General features: G+C 43.1%; 1 protein-coding gene across 1 annotated transcript in view; it reads left to right on the top strand.

The window, feature by feature from the left end:
- Positions 1-17413, top strand: part of SLC25A1 (solute carrier family 25 member 1) — a 49262-nt gene that overhangs the window by 11388 nt on the left and 20461 nt on the right. The window contains exons 2-4 of the mRNA XM_077461617.1: positions 8564-8671; positions 10121-10220; positions 17270-17408. Coding sequence (XP_077317743.1) covers positions 8564-8671; positions 10121-10220; positions 17270-17408 — 347 coding nt within the window. The remainder of the gene's footprint in view (positions 1-8563; positions 8672-10120; positions 10221-17269; positions 17409-17413) is intronic.

Raw genomic sequence — 17413 nt, 5'->3', positions numbered from 1 at the left:
ATCACAGCATGCTGCTATTCACACGTCAATTTGATGTGATCACGCCAGGGTGCTGCATGTGTTTGACTCTATTTTATGCAAGTTTACTCATGCTTGCTGTAAGTAGTTTTAACCTTTTATTAAAAACTTGAACTTTTAATACTACACTATGGGGGTTATTTACTAAAGGCAAATCTACTTTGCACTACAAGTGCACTTAGAAGTGCAGTCACTGTAGATCTTAGGGCACATGCAAGGAAAATAAAAAAAACAGCACTTTTGTTTGTACATGAGTGGATGATAGAAATCAGCAGAGCTTCCCCTCATTTCAGATCTTCCCCTCAGATTTACAGTGACTGCATTGTAGTGCAAATTGGACTTGCCTTTAGTAAATCAACCCCTATGAGTTCCACCTCTGTTTTCTCTTATTGAGTGCACTTCTGGACCATTTTGACTACATGGTCTATCCATCTTGGAACCCCATGCTTTTGGCATCCATCCATCCATCCCATAGAGATATTGGGTTTAGGCGCAGTTATACTTCCACCTTGGCTCCCAGCGGTTGATTGTGGAGAGGGTGGATTTGATTTAAATCAAGTCTATTTTAATCATGATTAAAATCACTAGCAAAAAGGCTTGATTTAATTCAACTTGATTTAAATCACAATTTTTAAAGAGCAACTGTCATCTCTGTCCAGCAGCAGCGCCTCCTCTGACCCGCTGTTGTCCCGACAGTCCTATTCACTTTAGTGGGACAGGTGGTGATGCAGCAGTAACACAACAAGGTGAGGGACGTGGCAGCAATCAAAATGATGGTTTCTTATTTATAATAATAAGCTGCCAGGTTAGTAAGTATTCCAAACGTTGTCTATTTGGTGGCCTGCTGCCGTTTTGCTCCTCAAGGGAGGAGTAAAGTACTTCAAACTATGTGCAGAAAGATCACAAGGTTTATAAGCTTCTTAGAAGGTTTTACATTCATTTTTACTGCTTGCCCTTCCTCCTCACACTTAGAGCCTGGTACAGATGCTTTTTTCTTCAAACAGTCATGCAGTTTGTAGTTGTACATAGATTTGTAAAACAATGGGATAAAAGAATATTCCTGAACTCTGTTTTATCTCATGGTTACTGTGAAATTGTGTGAATGCATCAATGCAATGCATGTTATCTCAGCTTGCAGAGCTTGGATTCATTGAACCAGTTTACCAAAAATGTAAACGTTGCAGAATATACAGCCTCATGCTACATAACTAAGCTCCATTTCATGCTGAATAAACTCAATTATTAATGTATCTTAAAGCAGAGTTCCACCCATTTAAAACGTGGCACCGGAAGGAGAATCACCTCTCCCCCCCTCCCTCCCTACAATCATTCTGGGACACGTCACAGGTCCCAGAACATTGCCCGGCCATTGACAGCGCACCTCGTGCCCAGCTGTGAAGCCACAGCCAGGCACCCACAGTTACAATGCTGGCACTGTGGAGAGGAGGGGGAGAGGAGCGAGGCTTCCTGCACCCGCATTGCTGGACTGTAGGACTGTGAGTGTCTGATTATTAAAAGTCAGCAGCTACACTTTTTGTAGGGAGGGGGGAGAGGTGATTCTCCTTCCGGTGCCACGGAGCCAGGGGAGAAAGTGGGAGCTGGTGCCTGCTCTCCCCTCCCCCCCCCCCCCGAAAAAAAAATGACATGCCAAATGTGGCTTGTCAGGGGGTCACCAACACTTTTAAGCGGAAGTTCCATTTTTGGGTGGAACTCCGCTTTAAATAGAAAACTATCTTCAGATAGATTTTTACTCCAAAAGCCTTTTTTTTTATAAAATTTGATAAAAATCAAAAATCACAGATTTGTATCCACCATGATTGTGGATCATCCTATTTGCTTAGTTTGGTCCGTTTTGGAATCCTGGCTCCTGTCAGCCATTCACCTTTAATGAATGTGTTTTTTAGTTGAAGCTTGGTTGCATATCTTGTTTAGCAGAATTCCTCCAATGACAAATGAGCACAAATTCTTGGTCTGTAATTGAGTACATGTACTTTATGGAGTCTTCCAAGGCATTTGCTGCCTATAACCAGCACCTTTGTCTGCACATGTTTTCAGCATGATCTCTGTACTTCCTCTCTACCCCCACCATCATCTTGCCTTTCTTGAAAAGAAGCCTGAGGTCCTTTCCTGTTTTATATCTCCATTCTTGCATTTACCAAAAATTGTCTGTATTAAATAAGATGTTTGGAATCTACAACTGCTCCTAGGGACTAAAAGCACTTAAGAAGAAGAAATGTTCTCTAATATGTGAAAGTGGTTTACTATAGTAATAGGGACCGTGAGGTCTATTCATCACAAACAATCATTTTGCCCTGGGCGAAATATTTTGCTGCCTTGATTTTATCCTCAGGGATATTTGGCTTTTTAAATTATTTTCCTGCTGAGTTACAAAAAGACTATCTTTGGAAAAATACCATCTAAAGATGACTACAGATAGAAAGATGTGATCAGATTTGTCTTAGGTGCCTTTTACACATACGAGGACCGTTCAGGTCCGCCTGCCAGTTTTTCAGGGAGACCTGAACGGACGCTCCATTCACCTCTATGGAGCGACAAGTGTCAGCGGTGACATGTTCAGATCCGCTAAATGCAGACGAATGGAAACCCTATTTTCCATCCGTCTATCGGACAAGCGGTACATTTTCATCCAATCCTTTATAGAGGGATCGGATTAACCTGCTCTGTGCAATGGTTTTTGCATAGAGCAGACCCAATCCTCCTCTTCTTGGGTCCAATGCTGGTACTCCTGCCCCCCCCCCCTTGCCAAGTGCCCCTAAATGGGGGCACTCACGAAGGCTTAATCCTGAGCCATGCTTTGTGTGTCCATTTACACACACAACATGGCTCAGCCCTGCTATCTGCTCTCTGGCTGTGATTGAAAGCAGCAGGAGTCATTGTGTCCATGTCCAATGAGAAGAGAGAAAGGAGAGAGGCTGCTCTGGAGCACAGTAGTGGTTTGGGATGATTAGGTAAGTATGGGGGGGGGGGGGGCTGCACACAGAAAGTTTTTTTTTTTAAAAAGGTAAAAAAAAAACCTTCTTCGCTTACAACTGCTTTAAAGCCATATTATACTATAGGGACCTTTTAGGTTTAGCAAAAATCTCCCCATAAGATTATACCAAACTGAACCGAGTATGCATAGCTTTAATGCCGGCTTACATTAGTGTGACTTGGGTCGCACAGAATCACATGGCAAGTGAAATTACAGTATATTTAATGGTGCCCGTTCTCATCAGTGCAGCTCAGCTCCTGAGCTATTTTGATACGATTTACAGTACAACCTGGCCCTATAGAATATGCAACAGTGCAGCCAAGTCACATCAAAGTCGCATTCCATAAATGTACCGAAAATGGTGGCAAAACTGCATTGCAGTAGTGTGAATTGAGCCTAAAGCAGCCCATAAATGACTGATTATTCTTTTCACTCCACCACGGTTGCAAGGAAAGAAAATCGCTTGATTCTCCCATCAGCACAGTCATTGAAAAAAAATTGAAGGTCACTCTGCACTTAACTCTAAACTGACAAGTTGTAAAACATCAACTGTTAATCTTTTCTGGTACTGTATTTTTTCACCATTTCGCAGGTGCACTCGTTTTATACAGAAAAAATGGGGATTAAAATGATATTAAACCCAAAATCAAACATTTTGTTTTATTTCAGCTTAGATGTGGTGACTCCATTCGTTTTATTTTTTTTAGGCTTATTTCCCTTATTTTCAGCTGGTGATGCTGCCAGTAAGTTTGTTTTTTAACAATCACAAACTCTCTTGCAGATGTAGCAAGGGATGAGACAAACCATTTACCACTGACAGGGTGCTTACAATGGTCAGCTTTTATTTGTTTATGTAAACCCTTTGTTCCAAAAAAAGAGCAAAGCTTTAGCTGCTTATAAAGTGTGAGCTGGAGGTCACCAGGGGAACACAGAATGTAGCCACCACATGTAATGACTGGTAATCTGCAATATATTACATGTTTGGGTTTATTGCTTTAAAAGCCAAATACAAATTTTAGAGTCTGTGGAAATGAAAAAATTGCTCCAGAGGGGAAGAGGTTAAGTGAGCCAGTTCATCTGCTACCTCTGTCTCTAGAAACTGCTGGAAACAATATGATGCCCAACTCGCTTTTGTTTGTTATTTACTTCTGAGAAAACCGAACAGAAGTAATAGTAGTTTATATGGTGTGGTACAACCAATTCTCCCCCAACATGTATTGTAACCCAATCCTATAGTATCTTAGCACCCACTGAATGCAGCTTTGAAATTGCGTGTGATTTCAAAGCTGACAGTCTGTGCGATTTCATGTGCGGCTTGCTGGCATTTGTGCGATTTCATGTGCGGCTTGCTAGCGTTTGTGTGATTTCTTGTGGCTTGCTGAAGTCAGTGCGATTTCATGTGCGGCTTGCTGGGATCAGTGTGATTTCATGTGCGGCTTGCTGTGATCAGTGCGATTTCATGTTGCGGCTTGCTGGGATCAGTGCGATTTCATGTTGTGGCTTGCTGGGATCAGTGCGATTTCATGTTGCGGCTTGCTGGGATCGATGCAATTTCATGTGCGGCTTGCTGGGATCAGTGCGATTTCATGTGTGGCTTGCTGAAGTCAGTGCGATTTCATGGGCGGCTTGCTGAAATCAGTGCGATTTCATGGGCGGCTTGCTGAAGTCAGTGCGATTTCATGGGCGGCTTGCTGAAGTCAGTGCGATTTCATGGGCGGCTTGCTGAAGTCAGTGCGATTTCATAGGCGGTTTGCTGAAGTCAGTGCGATTTCATAGGCGGTTTGCTGAAGTCAGTGCGATTTCATGGGCAGCTTGCTGAAGTCAGTGCGATTTCATGAGCGGCTTGCTGAAGTCAGTGCGATTTCATGGGCGGCTTGCTGAAATCAGTGCGATTTCATGGGCGGCTTGCTGAAATCAGTGCGATTTCATGGGCGGCTTGCTGAAATCAGTGCGATTTCATGTGCGGCTTGCTGAAATCAGTGCGATTTCATGTGCGGCTTGCTGAAGTCAGTGCGATTGCATGGGCGGCTTGCTGAAGTCAGTGCGATTGCATGGGCGGCTTGCTGAGATCAGTGCGATTTCATGTGCGGCTTGCTGGGATCAGTGCGATTTCATGTGCGGCTTGCTGGGATCAGTGCGATTTCATGTGCGGCTTGCTGGGATCAGTGCGATTTCATGTGCGGCTTGCTGGGATCAGTGCGATTTCATGTGCGGCTTGCTGAAGTCAGTGCGATTTCATGTGCGGCTTGCTGAAGTCAGTGCGATTGCATGGGCGGCTTGCTGAAGTCAGTGCGATTGCATGGGCGGCTTGCTGAAGTCAGTGCGATTGCATGGGCGGCTTGCTGAGATCAGTGCGATTTCATGTGCGGCTTGCTGGGATCAGTGCGATTTCATGTGCGGCTTGCTGGGATCAGTGCGATTTCATGTGCGGCTTGCTGGGATCAGTGCGATTTCATGTGCGGCTTGCTGAAGTCAGTGCGATTTGATGTGCGGCTTGCTGAAGTCAGTGCGATTTGATGTGCGGCTTGCTGAAGTCAGTGCGATTTCATGCACAGATGTCCATGTAAGTTGCACATAAAATGGCCAGAAATGGTGCAGGGACCTTTTTCATAATTGCTGTAATATGAAAGGTTCCAGTGCTTATCGTCCTGTCTTTCAAAAATGTTTTGTCTCCATTTTCCATTTAGCCATTTTCTCCTCTTTCTGTGCTTTAGCTTGGGAAAAAAAGGTGATATTTTTGCCTGCTAAGTAAAACTGTACGCATCTATCAAAGATAACATACAAACCAATCACATCACATCGTTGTGTCAGCACCAAAGCAAATTACCGCTCTACCTCCATTAAGCAACACATTACACTAGTTGCTATAGTATATCTTTATGAATATGTCATGGAGTGGACTTTACGCCGGACTTCGAAAATATCCACCACTCTTCTCTGTGCTAACCAAGCTTTTTGACTGGTCAGTACATGTGCAATTTTGTTACCTTTTTTTTTTTTTTAAATAAACAAAAAATGTTTAAAACAATTACTCATTTACTGAAAGGAGAGTTTTTTTGTTTTTTTTTTTATAGCTATAGCTAAACAAACAAAAAAAAAAAAATTCTTTGTGTTCTAGTATTTGTAAATAGGACAGAATAGGCGGATAGCAGCTTTGGGGTAAATTTGTATTATGAGTCCAGATAAGCACTCTTGTTGCTGCAGACCAAATGATTGTGCTGGATGCCTGCTGTCTGATTACTGAACAAGAAGAGGGGTGTTGTGTATTTTTCACCAATCAGAAAGCAGAATTGTGGCCTGTGCTGAGTCATGCTTATTCTTTGGGAGGAGGCCAGCCCCATAGACTTATACACAGACTATATACCAACAGTCTAAACACAGTACCAACTCCGTCTATTTACTGTACTATTTTAATAATATAAATAAGATGATTTATCTAGCAACAGCCATACATTTTTTTTAAACATATTTTCTACAACTTTGCAGATCTATTCATAAATCCCACTTTCACTGCTTTAAAGGTAACATTGTGCCAGTACCAAACATGCTCACACACCCTTCTTTTTTGTGCATGTGTGAAATGCAAAATTGCTGGAAATATGATATCTGTCACACATCTGAACAAACACATTGCAGTTAGCTATGCAGAATTGCAAATGCATACAGAAAACAATGCAAATCATTGCTGAGTGACAAACAGTTGAAATTTACTAAAGTTGCTCATGATTTTGATTGCAATGCTTAGGCCTCATTTACACTTGCAGTTGGGGTGAGGTAAGAAAAAAAGGGTGGAGCCTTGTTTTTACTGCCCCCCCCAACAGCTCCCTCCTAAATTGATTGTAAAGTGTTGTTTTTCTTTTTTCAATAAAAAAAAACGAACATGTTATGGCGGTTATGCACAGAGCAGCCCACACCCTTCTATTCTGTGCTCCTGGACTGTCGAGTGCCCCCACACCAAGCTACTTGCTATGGGGGCTTCCGAGCTGAGTCCATTCAGACATGGAGCTGCAGCCTGGCTCGCCCCTCTCTCTCCTGATTGGCTGACTGACTTTGATTGACAGTAGCAGGAGCCAATGGCGCCGCCGCTGTGTCTAAGCCAATCAGGAGGGAGAGTCTTGGATGGCCGCAACCCTCATGGTGATCGCTGGACAGAGATAGGGCTCAGGTAAGTATTATAGGGTGCTGGGGTGGCTGCTGCACACTGAAGGCTTTTTATCCTAATGCATTAAGTTAAAAAAACCTTCTGACTTTACAACTCCTTTAAGCTGCAAAGGAGAAGAAGACTGAGCAGTACACATGCTGTAGTCATGATGCTTTGCATCGCGGCATGGCAAAAACTATCCCCTTTGACGCGTTTGGCAAGCAGTAACTCCTTCTAAACATAACCCATTCACTTGAATGGGGCTTCCCTGCAGCCTCATGCAGCTCTGTCAATTGCAGTGCAGGTTTTTAGAGGTTAAAACAGACGGTGAGGAGGTGATGACATGCTGATGAGTGATGTACCACAGACTGCTCTTCAGATGGCTGACGCTAGAGTAAAGCTGGCCATACATACAGTCAGTGTTAATGGGCGAATCCCTTCCGTGGAGCCATTGTGTTTTCCCAGAGGGAGAAACAGTGATTACTGCTAGTGGCTATAACAGCCGCTACCAATAATCGCATGCAAAATTCAACAGGCTGTTTGTACCTAAATTGATCAATCAACTTGGGGTATATTCAGCCTGCCCATACATGGTTCGGATCTCAGCCAGTTCCTACTGAACCAGCTGAGATCCAAACAGTCTATGGCCTGTTTTACAAGCGCTCTACATAACAGAACTGTGCTTGATCAGCTGTTTACCCGGGATATTGACAACCCTGAACTTAGAAGCGCTCACTTAGCTGAGCAGATCTCCTCCAGCTGACTTTGTTTTTGTGGTCTTTGGACTCCCTGAAGGAGCAAGAGGGCCCATTAAGCAATGGGTGTGGGGGGTGGGGCACTTGCAAGACACGTAAAAGTGATCAGGTGGCTACCACTTTACAGTAAAACACTGAGCCTGCTGCACAAAACTGAAAAAACTTGTTTTTAATTACTAGACATGTCCAAAGCTTTCAAGAGATTTAAATATTTTCAGATTGAATAAAAGTTTGAAAACATTAATGGCCTTCTGTAAACATTACTATGAAATAAAAACACCATATCTTTCTTTTTCTGTCTTTAAATCTGCCATTATCTTCAATTTAGGGAATACATGCACTACCGTCAATTTCAAATCTCACGTGGTTTTTGTGGTCTTCTATTAGTATATCACTAAAGATATTGTGAGTAAGACGAACTATACAGGCATAGATTTCCTTAGTTCAATATGGGGATGAACGAGAGAAGTTAAAAAGAATCTTCCCTAATGTCTATTGTATTCCGATAGACAGTACCTGCAGCTGTGTGAATATCTGCATCTCAATGATTGCACATCCAGGGTTAATTTATTTACTGTTTAAATACTTAATGTATTTGTTCCCTCTCTGTGCCATGTTGTAGCTTGAACGTCTTGTTTTTTTTAATGTTTTTTTCAGGAGGAATTGCGGGTGGTATAGAGATTTGTATCACGTTTCCCACAGAGTATGTAAAGACCCAGCTACAGCTAGATGAGAAGGCAAACCCGCCAAGATACAGAGGAATAGGTGAGTAACAGCCATATCAGGAGAGGTTCTCTATCTGCAGAATCAACCAAACAAAAATCATGAATATATCAGTATAAACATATAAAAGCAATAGTATAAAAATAAAACAATCCAATTCCTTTAAATTTCAATACTAAAACAGCGTTTTTAAATTAAAACGATGATCTTGTGACCAAAACCATAACAGATAAAAGTCCTTTGTGCAGTGATGATAAAGGTAGAAGTTCAAACAATGTATAGGTGATCATTGATGATTATTCAAAGTGTTGTTATGGCACCATCCACCAGGATTCCTCAGATTTTACTGCCTGAAGCACACTCACCTCAGGGTTTTAAACTCACCAGACAATTCTAATGAACAAGCCTTTAGGCATCCTCATCATACACAGTGATCCAAATGACATAAGTGCTCCAAAAACGTCATAAAACACAGAGAGAATTGCACATAGCATAATCCTATTTTATTAAACGTTTTGCACAAATGTCAAAAAGACCCCCCTATAATAAATAATCTACGTACACAGATACAATCAATCCAGCAATAAATGTATTAAAGAATGGCTCTGTCACTGTTTCTGCCGTCCAGCGCATCTGCATGTGTCTCCCTGCAGACACTTCCTGATGTGGACCTGGTCGTCGGTAGAGCGCAAGCTTCACTTCCGGGGATGCCGTGCGGGTCACGCTCTTACACGTTTCGTCATTTCTGACTTCAACAGAGGGCGTCTTTTCTGCTTTTACTTCACAGTAAATTAGAAGGGATATTTTGTTATACTGCTGATTAACTGGGGGACAAGTTTGGCACTGAGTGGTGTATTATAGGCCGTTAATATACACCCTTTACTTCAATATCAGTATAAACATTGTATCATCTGAGCCGTAATCGTATACATGTATATCTGGGACTCAGGGCCTATCATTTTGTAACCCCCTCCCTTTCCCCATACACACAACCAAAATGACTCCCTCCTCCCAGTACAAATTCCCCCAAGCCCATATCCCCTACAGTAAAAATGTGTACCAATAGTTGCAATAGTTCCAATCTCATAATAGTACAGATTGTCCCCCACAACCCTAAATCCTCCCACCTAGCTTAACACCCATCCCAGCTAAACCTGTCAGTACAAACCTCCTTCCCAGGCTTACCCCTCAGTACAGACCCACTTTTGGTGACCAGAGCAAAGGCAGAGCTTGTTTTGGTTCTGAACAGCCACTGTTAAACAGGCAGAAACGGCACTGCAGTGCTTATAATGCTAGTACTAAACTGCTGCTTCTGCCCGTTTGACAGCGCTGTAACAAAACGTAACAAAAAAAGCTGGACGACCAGTACCCAGCACAGACAGCACCCCCTAAGTAGGCCACTATTGTTTGAATATTTGGGGATATTTGAGAAAGTGATTTGGTTTTGTATTTTCACATTTGTGTTTTTTTTTTTTTTTTTTCCTTCTCCAGGGGATTGTGTGAGGCAGACGGTTCAGGGTCATGGTGTAAAGGGGCTATACCGTGGGCTCAGCTCACTGCTGTATGGCTCCATTCCAAAGGCAGCAGTCAGGTAAAATAAAGAATGGATTTGTTCTACTGTCTTCTAATTACATAGAGATTATTTTAAAGAACTAATACAATTTTGGGTTTCCTGTCTAAAACTTGCCATACACACAAATCTTTTCTTCAGCTTGAGAGCTCAACAAAAGAAATTGAACTGATTCCTCCATCCATGCAAAACAGTGCAGATGGATGAAACTTCCATGCCGGATGTTAGATGCAGGAACTGTTCCAGTATTCTGACAGCCATGGGTGCTGGCTGTCTGAATACCTGGACAGTGCTATGCAGGCGCTGTTCTGCTGAAAATTTTCTACCTGGGTGCTTTGACAAAAGTCAGTTGAATTTCAGATAATACATGAGCTGAAAATTCAAGCTGTATATGGCAGCCCTAAATGTACTATATTTTTCTGTTTCCCTGTCTTCATAATTTTTGTTAGCATTCATTCTGGGACAAAGGCTGAATTTCTTTGTGACTGTTGGGTTATGCTGGTGCCTACAGAAGGATTTGGACACTCAGAAAAAAACACACATGTCGAGTACAACTCCCCCTACTCCCAAGCATGTCTCGGTTTTTTAGTAGGGTCAAAGAGCATAGACTTCTTTTCTCTCTGCTGAGAAAAGGCTGATCTTTTAGCTGGCTAAGTATTTTATGTCAAGATTATTTTTTTTTAAGTCCAGTCTCCACGACATGCTGCTGAACTGGTCTCTATACACAGCTGTCAGAATGGATGTTCCTCAGCAATAGCCTTAGGTGCTGTGCCTGGATGGACTGGACACTTGCAGGACTAGCTTGGAGTGTGACCTCCAAGCATTGGGCTTATTGTAGCACTTTTCAGACCTTGGTATACTTTGTTATGCATGTAGAACTGTGGAACAGCCCCAGGTTTCACCCTGTCTCTGAAGGCTCAATTTGTGAGCAGATCGTGTGTGGTGAGCTCTGAGAGCTACCTTAATACTAGGACCTATAGGCTCAATTTGAAATACCCATTTAATGTGGTTTAATGCTAAGGGACTGAGTGTTTGTATCATCTGCAGTGTGAAGTGTCACACACTCTCCCACCATTCAGCATTGTAGATGCTTCTCCTGACTGCAGCTTAATCCAAACCTCAGTCTGAATTTCACCTGCATCCAGCAGCTTATTAGTGAGTATTCAGTAAGTGCCACCCTCTGAGTCTTCCAGAGCTTCATCAGGCTAGGTCCCAGGACGATTTCACCAAAATCTTGAAGGAATTCATTGACTATATAACAACCTTATTTGCTAAATCAGACCGCAGAAGTCATAAATGGGCTTCAATGCCTTCCCCTGCATAATCTTTATCGTCCTGCAGCCTTATCATTCTTTGAGCTACCAACCTCTGATGCTGAGTCTCTTGGATCAATAACTGACAACCCTACACCTGAGGACCTGCAGGACTCTGACATTACTCCTGGAATTAAAGAGATCATCACAGCTCTTGTTAATGCAGTTTACACTACTTTAAATCTTGAGGACCAGTCTGCAGCTTCTATTAGTGCTGTCCCTAGTCTTATTTTCTTTAGGATCTCCAAGACCACTAAAACCTTTCCAGTTAATCCACTGTTCACTTTGTTCACTCCCCTTAAACAGGTAACTGCACTTTACCTGCTTGAGGAGGACTTTGTTAAACATTGGGCTGCCCCCACCATGGATCCAGTAGTTTCCTGACTTAACAAAGCCTTGACCATCCCAGTGCAGGATACTCCTGTATTTAAGAACCCCATCAACAAGCATACAGTGCCTTTAAAAAATATTCATACCTCTTGAAATTTTCCACATTTTGTCATGACAGGGAGCCATTCAGTTTTATACATGCCAGTGGACCGGTGTACAGTGTGCGCATCCAGTTAACAAATTTCGGTGGGAAACCCATTCGTCTAAGCACCTCCCACAGATACACCCATTCCACTGTATCAAACGCCTTCTCCATATCAAGGGTGGCAATGGGCCCAGTGCTTTGATTAGTGTGGGGAGCATGAATATTAGAAAACAGTGTACGTATGTTGATGTCTGTGGACCTACCTGGCATAAAGCCTGTTTGATCAGAGTCAATCAGAGATTTTATTACTTTATTGAGTCTAGTGGCCAGTAACATGGTTAGTATTTTTAGGTCACAATTTAGGAGTGCTATCGGCCTGTAGGAGGCGCACAACTTAGGATCCTTATTAGGCTTTGGAATGAGAATTATATGAGCCTCTATCATAGAGGACAGTAAGGAGCCCCAGTTGAGACAGGCTTGAAACATCTGAGCTAACCTGGGGGAAAGTAGTTCTGCGTGGGCTCTATAATATTCTATCCCATAATATTCTTTCCTGCTGGGAAAGATCTGATGGCCATTATGATCTCTTCTGGTGTGATCTCTGAGACAAAGATTTGTCTCTCCGCATCAGAGAGCCACCCCAGTGCTAGCGTATTCAACATGGAGGTCATAGGTGTAGGGTCAAATCTATCATGGAGTGTGGAAACATACAGAGAGGTATAAAACTTAGTGAAAGCAGACAGAATATCCTCCTGAGAGGTGACCAATACTCCCTCTGCCGTAAGGATTTCTGATATAACTGCTAAGGGCCTGTCCTGCTGTGCTAACATTGCTAGTAATTTGCTGTTCTTGTCTCCATGCTCAAAATATTTCTGTCTGCTATTTTGTATACCAAGCCTGGTGGTGTCTGAAACATGGAGATGCAGTTCTTTTCTAAGAGATCAAAGGTGCTTGAAGTTGGGGACCGTTGCAGAGGCGGTATATTTATTTAAGGCCTCCTCAACTTTGTGTTGTAGGTCAGAGACCTTATCCCTAATTTCCGCTCTGACCGCGGCCACGGCCGAGATATACTGACCCCTGCTGTGAGCTTTGGAAGCATCCCATGCCATCTCCAGGGAGGCTGACCCCACATTGTGGACCCAGTAGTCCTGCAGGGAGGGAGAGACCCTGTCATGAACTGTCTCATTGTTGATCCAATGGGGTTGTAACCTCCAGAGGGCTTTGCTCCTCGACTTGGTAGTCCTAATGGTGAGTTTAAGAGGATGATCAGAGAGGCCAGAAGGAAGGTAACAGGCCTCCTGGATGTTGGCCAGGAGGGCAGCATTGACAAAGCCTAAATCAATTTGGGAGGATGTTTTAAATGTGGAGGAGAAGCAGGAATACGTTCTATCCTGGGGGTGAAGCCACCGCCATGCCTCTTGGAACTCTGTTGCCTGAGCCCACGTACCAAGATCTGGATTGAAAGTAGATTGTGGGGAAGGTCTATCTAGGTCACGGGACAGTGTGACATTAAAATCTCCCATGAACAGGGCACACGCTGGGCAGTGCGGAGCCAGCCTTTCATATAGTGCGTACAGAATGTGTATTTGGATCAGAGGAGGCAAATAAACGTTCACAATTACATATTTTTGGTTATAAATGCTCATTACCACCATAGCAAATTTCCCCTGGGGATCCAAATGAACCCCGTGAATTGCACATGGAACTCATTTACTGATCAGTATAGATACCCCTCGAGAATACGAGGAGTAGGTCGCATGAAGCGCCTGCTGCACCCAGGGTTTTTCAGAGCCAGAACCTTACTATCAGTTAAGTGTGTCTCCTGTAACAACACTATGTGGGGGTTATGTAGTTTTAAGTATTGGAACAACAATGAGCATTTGTATTTGGAGTTAAGCCCCCTGACGTTCCACGACAGAATCGTCAGCGACTCAGCATCTGAGGGGGCCATCATGGAATATCAGGGTGAAACAAAAGCAGGATGCTCCTATCCAACCGGTAGATGTAGGTTTTCAAATTTCTTTACAAATAAATATCTGAAAAGGATGGCCTGCATTTGTATTCAGCCCCCTTTATTCTGATACCCCTAACTAAAATCTAGTGGAACCAATTGCCTTCAAAAGTCACCTAACTAGTAAAGAGAGTTCCCCTGTGTGTAATTTTAATCTCAGTATAAATGCAGCTGTTCTGTGAAGCCCTCATAGGTTTGTTAGAGAACCTTAGTGAACAAACAGCATCATGAAGACCAAGGAACACACCAGACAGGTCAGGAATAAAGTTGTGGAGAAGTTTAAAACAGAGTTAAGTTATAAAACAATATCCCAAGCTTTTAACATCTCACAGAGCACTGTTCAATCCCTCATCTGAAAATGGAAAGAGTATGGCACAACTGCAAACCTACCAAAATGTGGCCAACCACCTAAATTGACAGGCCAAGCAATGAGAGCATTAATTGGAGAAGCAGTCAAGAAGCCCATGGTAACTCTGCAGGAGCTGCAGAGATCCACAATTAGTCATGCATTCCACAAATCTGGCCTTTAAGATAGATAAGTTTCAAGAAGAAAGCCATTGTTGAAAGAAAGCCATAAGAAGTCCAATTTGCTGTTTGCTAGAAGCCATGTGGGGGACACAGCAAACATATGGAAAAAGGTGCACTGGTCAGATGAGACTAAAATTGAACTTTTTGGCCTAAAAGCGGCAGAAAACTAACACTGCACATCATCCTGAACACACTGTCCCCACTGTGAAATATGGTGGTGGCAGAATCATATTGTAGGGGTGCATTTCTTTAGCAGAAACAGGGAAGCTGGTCAGAGTTGACGGGAGTTTGTATGGAGCCAAATACAGAGCAATCTTAGAAGATAACCTGTTATGCCCTGTACACACGGTCGGAATTTCCGATGGAAAATGTGCGATTGGATTGTGTTGGAAATTCGTGTGTGGGCTCCGTCTGACTTTTTCCATCAGAATTTCCAACACAAACTTTGAAAGCTGGATCTAAAATTTTCTGACAACAAAATCTGATTGTTTAAATTCCGATCATGTGTAGACAAATCCCACGCACAAAGTGCCACGCATGCTCAGAATAAATTACGAGACAAAAGCTATTGGCTGCTGGCCCATTTATAGTTCCATTGTACGTGTTTTACGTCATCTGAACGTTCAGATTTTCCGGCAACTTTTTGCGACCGTGTGTATGCAAGACAAGTTTGGGTCAAAATCTGTCAGAAAAAATCCAACGAATTTTGTCGTCGGAATGTCCGACCGTGTGCACAGGGCATTAGAGTTTGCAAAAGACTTGAGACTGGAGCAGAGGTTCACCTTCCAGCAAGACAACGACCCTAAACATACAGCCAGAGCTACAATGGAATGGTTTTGATCAAAGCATAGTCATGTTAGAATGGTTCAGGCAAAGTCCAGACCTAAATTCAATTGAGAATCTGGCAAGACTTGAAAACTGCTTTTTACAGATGCTCTCAATCCAATCTGACAGAGCTTGAGCTGTTTTGTGAGGAAGAATAGGCAAAAACTTCACTCTATAGATGTGCAAAGCTGGTAGAGACATCCCCAAAAAGACAAATGCATGCCACACTTTTCACATATTTATTAGTAAAAAAAAAAATTTAAAACCATTTAGCATTTTCCTTATACTTCACAATTATGTGCCACTTTGCGTTGGTCTATCACATAAAATACCAATAAAAAACATTTATGCTTTTGGTTGTAAAATGACATGTGGAAAATTTCAAGGGGTATGAATACTCTTTCAAGGCACTGTATAAGCATTTGGAGCGCCTTTCTAAAAGTCTGTTTTCATTGCAAGCCCTGCTGTACAACATGCCCTGGCTGTGCTCATAGTCTAACAGACAGGCTAAGGCCTTCAGAAGGACTGCTGTTACTAAGAAAGTTGATTCCTTACTTCTAGAGTGTTTGGGGCTAATGCCTGCAGCCTTGAGATATGTCCAGGGTGTCCCTTGGACACCCTTATTAAATACATCCCTGAGGGCAAGAAACATACATTATATCTGCTTCAGCAGAAGACTCCTATGGCTCAACCGGGGAAGCTCCTCCCTCCACTGAGGCCAAGAAGACCCCCTTTCATTACTCCCCAGATTTAGCTTCAAGACCAAGTCTGGCTCCCATTCTGCCAGTAAGCCATGGACTTCCAAATCCTCAGACAAATGTTCAGCATAGTCTTTTACAGATATTTGAAAAGCCATCACCTCAGATGCCTCAGCGAGGGAGGTGGCTTTCAGGGGCTACAAGCTAGAATTTTTCTCTAATCGTCGGTCCCCTCCCCTAGTTTAAACTTGCCATCCTACCTGTGTCACCGCACAGATTAGCAGACCTCCATTAAAAACCTCACGAGTATTCTGGAGCAGAAGGTCATAGTCCCAGTGCCAGTGGCAGGATCGTTTTTTAGGGGTTATACCCCAACCTGTTCACAGTTCCCAAACCAAAAAGGGACATTTTGTCCCATCTTGGTTTGCAAAGCCCTAAATGTCTTAATTTAGGCACAGAAACTCCTCATGAAATCCATCAAGTCAGACTTTCTGGCCTCTGAACATCAAGAATGCGCACTTGCATGTCCCAATCTCTCCATCTTATCAGTGATTACCTCACTTTGCTATGGTTCCTCAGTACTTCCAGTTTGTGTATCTGCCATTGGGCCTATCATCTGCACCTCGAGTACTCACCAAAGTGCTGGCCCCTTGCTACTCTCCCAGGGCATCCCCATTGTGGGATATCTGAAAGATTTTCTGTTGAAGGAAACGGTTGGAATGGGTTCTGACCCACAATATAGCTTGGACTGTTCAGTCCTTACAGAGGTTTGACTGGGCCCTGTAACTTCAGGAGTCAGCATTGGAACTGACTCCTGACTTGGAATATCTGTCTTATCCTAGACACAGCTCAAGCCAGAGTTTTCCTTCCTCAGGAGAAACATCACACTCTTCACTCCCAGACTCTTCAGCAGTTGCCCCATGTTATAAGTGCTGGGCCTGATGGTAGTCTCTTTCAAAACCGTCCCATTCGCCCAGTTCCACTCTAGACCCAGCCACAATACCCGGTTTGCACTTATTTTTGTTTGCCAGTATTCAAATCCTCCTGTAGGCCCCAGCATAACTCAATAGCCACTCAATTCCTTTGTCCCTCAATGAACCACAAAAATGGCTGTTAGGGGAAGTACAAAAATCCTATTTTGTTCCTCTAGCAATGTTTATCAGCTTTTCTAAGTGTAGTGTTCATTAGTCTGTTACTTAAAGCCTTGCTTTCTTGCACAGATTTGGGATGTTTGAGTTCCTCAGTAATCAGATGCGGGATGCTGATGGGAAATTGAACAGTACGCGCAGCTTGATATGTGGCCTAGGTGCTGGTGTGGCTGAAGCTGTTGCAGTGGTTTGTCCCATGGAAACCATCAAGGTGAG

This window comes from Lithobates pipiens, unplaced genomic scaffold (genome assembly GCF_037356315.1).
Source record: "Lithobates pipiens isolate NorthernLeopardFrog02 unplaced genomic scaffold, aLitPip1_a1.2 Scaffold_3, whole genome shotgun sequence".
Classification (NCBI taxonomy): Eukaryota; Metazoa; Chordata; class Amphibia; order Anura; family Ranidae; genus Lithobates; species Lithobates pipiens.
The sequence above is the reverse complement of the archived record's forward strand: the minus strand, read 5'-3'. Positions and strand labels throughout refer to the sequence as shown.